Below are 5,000 nucleotides of genomic sequence, written 5' to 3'. Positions count from 1 at the left end.
CGGTTCCAAGGTGTTTCAATGGTCATTAACTCCGCTCCCGCATGCATTCATTAAAACATCTGCTCAGGAAGTGAGCTCACTGCCGTTAAAAGATTCCAGTGGTGATCAACTTCTTTTTTTTCTCCATTCTTTATTTTCTTTTTCTTTCGGGTTTTCGTTCTTTTCTTCAAATTTCCATTCCACCTCTCCACCGCAATGCAATGCAATGCGCACAGGAAGGGATGTTTTTTTTAATGCATATTATTCTCATGTTTGTCCTGGAACAGATTGGTGCGTAGTTCTCCATTTCGTTAGTTTTGTTTTCAAATTCAAGCCCAAGTTGCCCTTTCATAAGCCCCCCCCACATCCCCCATCTCCACCAAAGGCACAGCGATGCCATCATGACAGGAAAAGAATTTGCACTGCTCTGTGAAAAGAGGAAGATGGCCAACACACAAGTAGACCTGCTGATGACACCTTGCGTGCGTGCCTGCGTGCGTGCGTGCGTGTGTGTGTCTGCGTGTTACGACAAACTTCCAACCATGCTGTGTGTGTTTGTATCTGTTTCAGCCTTGTGTGCGCGTGCGCGTGCGCGTGCGTGTGCGCGCGTGCGTGCGTGCGTGCGTGCTTGCGTATATGTGTTAGGATGTGTATCTTTAAAGTGCCCTTGAAAACTCACACAAACCCATCATGCATGCACACTCAAGTAAGGTTGGTAGGGGTGGAGGTGGAAGTGGACTGTGACACACTGTGTGTGTGCGCCTGTGTGTGCGCCTGTGTGTGCGCCTGTGATGTCTGGGCAATGTGGTGGCCATATGCAGGCCGCGTCCCTGTTTGTTTGCCCCTGCTGCTGCTTCTAATTAAAGAAGCAGCCGCGCACTGCCAGGTCACCGTGGCACGCTCTCTACCTCACTCACTGGGAAGAGCTCTCTCTCTCTCTCTCTCTCTGTCTCACTCGCTCGCGCACTCTCCCTCTCTCTCGCTCGCTCTCGCTCTCTCGCTCTCTCTCTCTCTCTCTCTCTCTCTCTCTCTCTCTCTCTCTCGCGCGCGCGCTCTCTCACGCTCTCTACCTCACTCACTGGGAAGAGCTCTCTCTCTTTCGTTGTCGCGCTCTCTCTCACGCTCTCTCTCTCTCTCTCTCTCTCTCTCTCTCTCTCACTCGCTCTCGCTCTCTCTCTCTCTCTCTCTCTCTCTCTCTCTCTCTCTCTCTCTCTCTCTCTCTCTCTCTCTCTTTCTCTTTGATTTCACTTTATCTCGTTCGGTGTTTCTCTCTTTCTCACTCCCTCTCTCTTCTACTTTTCTGTCATTGTGTGATACTGACTCTGTCACGGTCCACCCCCCCATCTCTCTCCCACTCCTCGCCCTCTTCCTTCCATTTCCTTCTTTTTCAGACAAGACCAGTGACCCCAACACACACACGCACGCACGCACGCACGCACGCACGCACGCACGCACGCACGCACGCACGCACGCACGCACGCACGCACGCACGCACGCACGCACGCACACACACACACACACATACACACATACACGCACACACACAAAGTGCGTCACTCACTCCACTTCCACATCCACCACTACCAATCACCAAAAACCCCAAACAGAACCGATGAAAATATGGACACCATACACCATGACCATACCATACCATACAGAACCAAGGCCTAATCAAATGTGTTGTTTCTCTCCTCCCCCTCCCCCTCCTCCTCCTCCCTCTCCGTCTCCCAGGTGATGAACATGGACGGCAGCGGGCGCCGCATCCTGGTGGAGGACAAGCTGCCGCACATCTTCGGCTTCACGTTGCTAGGCGACTGGATCTACTGGACGGACTGGCAGCGGCGCAGCATCGAGCGCGTGCACAAGCACAAGGCGGACCGCGAGACCATCATTGACCAGCTGCCTGATCTCATGGGCCTCAAGGCCACCTACGTGCACCAGGTCACAGGTGAGATGCGTTGAGTTGAGATGGGCTGTAGACCTTTGGCTGAGTTTGACCTTTGGCTGAGTTTGACCTTGGGCTGAGTTTGACCTTGGGCTGAGTTTGACCTTAAGAGCCACAGGTGAGTTTGACCTTGAGGTATCACCTTGATGTTATGACCTGGTTGAAGTGATGAGGATGTTCTTGACTAAAAAGGATGAGCTCCCTTAAGTTTCCTACAAGTCAGTTGGGAGGGTTGAGGTGGGTTGTCCCGGTTCCTGGAGGACAAAAGTGGATCTCCTGATTCAGGAGAAGAAGTGGGAGACCCAGCTGTGAGCCACACTGGCTGGAGTGGGTTTGGGTGAGCATTGGGTCAATTTTGGGTGGCTGGATTGGGTGGAGTGCGCAAGGCCTTTGGTGAGATGGGCTTGGGTGGCCTATGGTCTGTTTTTGGGTGGGTTTAGGTGGCTCAAGTGCACAAGGCCCTCGGATATTAAATTAGGTGGTATTTTGTTGACACGGGGGAAAGGCAGCTGGGAATTGCTGCGTTTGAGAAGTGTAAGGTTAGTATGCATGACGAGGTGGGTGAGCTGGGTAGCCAGGATTGGGAAGGGCGAAATGTGAATGCCTTGGTTCGGGAGGTTGAGGTGAGTGGCTGGGTAGGCCGAGCAAGGTCAGTTGGGTATGTAGCCTTGGATGCTGCTGCTTTGAGATGGCATGAGAGTTTAGGTAGGTGGCGTGGGTATTTGGGCAGCGTGGGTGGGTAGGTAGCCTTGGATCATGCTGCATTAGGATGGCATGAGAGTTTAGGTGGGTGGCGTGGGTATTTGGGCAGCGTGGGTGGATAGGTATCCTTGGGAGGCTGTGCTGCGTTGGATCGAGGTGTGGGTGGCATTATTTGGGCAGTGGGAGTGGGTAGGTAGCCTTGGTAGGCTGGGCTGCATTGAGATGGCATGAGAGTTTAGGTGGGAGGCGTGGGTATTTGGGCAGCGTGGGTGGATAGGTATCCTTGGGAGGCTGGGCTGCATTGGATCGAAGTGTGGGTGGCAGTATTTGGGCAGTGTCAGTAGGTAGGTAGCCTTGAGCGTCTGGGCTGCGTTCGATCGAGGTGTGGGTGGCAGTATTTGGGTTGGTGTGTCTTCTTAATCCTTGTTTTGTTTTGGTTGGTGTGTCTGGCTGGCTGGCAGTGTGTGAACTTGGGTGGCTGTGTTTGGGTGTCTGTGGGTGTGTCTGTCTCTTCCACTCCTGTGGCATGTAATGAGTGCTTTCCTGATGGTGTTAGCCCCGATGCAGACATGGCACATTTTTACCCTTCGAGGTTTTTTTAAACATTCGAAATTCACTTAAGCCCCCATCCAGGTTTGTCCAGCAGCAGTACCATACTAATTATATAATAAGCATCACGCTTTAAAACACAAAACAAACAAAAAATCAGTTTTACCCCAAAACTGTTGATTTACGAACTTAAAGGGACACTGTGTGAGATTTTTAGTTGTTTATTTCGAGAATTCATGCTGCCCATTCACTAATGTTACCTTTTTCATGAATACTTACCACCAGCATCAAATTCTAAGTATTTATTATGACTGGAAAAATTACACTTTTCATACATGAAAAGGGGGATCTTCTCCATGGTCCGCCATTTTTCAAAAATAGCAATTTTTAGCTGCAAAAAGGACAGTACTTGGACCATACTAGAAAATATTTGTTTAATACTTAGTAAACTTTCATGTAAAGATCAGATTTGGCAATAGGCAGCCCAATTTCAATAAGCAGCATAGTTGCAGTACCATTTTTGTCCATTTCCTGCACAGTGTCCCTTTAAAGGCATCATAGTTTTCACTGCAGTCATATTCATAATAATGCACATCATTCTCTGACATCCTTATTCCATTGTTACCATGTAAATGTGAGGGGGAAAATCAAATCATTGTAAGAACATTGTAGAGTAGAGTACTTTTTTAATTCTGAGGGAAATTAAGATGTCTTAAATAGATACATAGATACTAGACCTAATACACATTATTGCCCATTGCAGTAAACAATATAGCAACATCTGAGTAATGCATAGTAATGCATGTGACTACATAGTAGCATTGTAATGAGTATGTCTGCGTAGTCGGTGGGTCGATGGAGAGTGGGAGGTATGAATGCTTGTTGGGTAGCATCCTGTAGTTGGTGTTGCCTATGCTCTTACATGGGGCTTTCTGCACTGCACTACTCCACTCTACTCCGCTAGCATAGCAGGGGCTTGGCTTTGCTTGTCTTGTCTTGGCTTGGCAGATAGTGAGAGGCAAGCAGGGTGGAGAGATGGGGATAACTCCACATAAATAATTGACATAGTATCTCGTTTGACAGGGGCTCATCTCTAACTCACACTTGGTGTGTGTGTAGTGTGTAGTGTGTGTGTGTGTGTGTGTGTGTGTGTGTAGTGTGTGTGTGTGTGTGTGTGTGTGTGTGTGTGTGTGTGTGTGTGTGCGTGTGCGCACTGTGTGCGTGTGCGCCCTGTGTGCGTGTGCGCACTGTGTGCGTGTGCGCACTGTGTGTGTGTGCGCACTGTGTGTGCGCGCACTGTGTGTGCGCGCACTGTGCGTGTGCGCACTGTGTGCGTGTGCGCACTGTGTGTGTGTGCGCACTGTGTGTGTGTGCGCACTATGTGTGTGTGCGCACTGTGTGTGTGTGCGCACTGTGTGTGTGTGCACTGTGTGTGTGCGTGCACTGTGTGTGTGTGTGTGCGTGTGTGCGCGCGCGTGTTCGTGTGTGTACTGTGTGTGCTTTTGCTTCCCAGAACATCACCTGTCTTGCCGAGTTGATTAGCAGAAAATGAAATCTCTTTCTCTGACCCTGACCATGTTTTCCCGCCTTTTCCCCTCCTAACCCCCCTCTTTCTTTTTTTTCCTTTTCTTTCTGTTCTGTCTGTCCACTCTTTTTTGACACCTTGATTCCTCCTCTCCTCGATTCCTTCTTTTCTTTACCATCGCGCTTCATCTCTTTCTCCTTTCATTCATCATTCAAACCACTCACTCATTCTGTGTAATGCTTTCTGCAACACCTTCCTCCATCACCTTGTGTTTCCCTTCTGCATTCGTTCTCCGTCTTC

At 49.7% G+C, this 5,000-nt stretch overlaps 1 protein-coding gene across 1 annotated transcript in view; it reads left to right on the top strand.

The window, feature by feature from the left end:
• lrp6 (low density lipoprotein receptor-related protein 6) overlaps positions 1-5,000 on the top strand; it is a 117,012-nt gene that overhangs the window by 66,487 nt on the left and 45,525 nt on the right. The window contains exon 9 of the mRNA XM_063217242.1: positions 1,711-1,927. Within this exon, the coding sequence (XP_063073312.1) occupies positions 1,711-1,927 (217 nt within the window). The remainder of the gene's footprint in view (positions 1-1,710; positions 1,928-5,000) is intronic.

The sequence above is a fragment of the Engraulis encrasicolus genome, chromosome 15 (genome assembly GCF_034702125.1).
Source record: "Engraulis encrasicolus isolate BLACKSEA-1 chromosome 15, IST_EnEncr_1.0, whole genome shotgun sequence".
Taxonomy (NCBI): Eukaryota; Metazoa; Chordata; class Actinopteri; order Clupeiformes; family Engraulidae; genus Engraulis; species Engraulis encrasicolus.
Note: the sequence above shows the minus strand (reverse complement) of the source record. Positions and strands in the feature narration are given on the sequence as shown.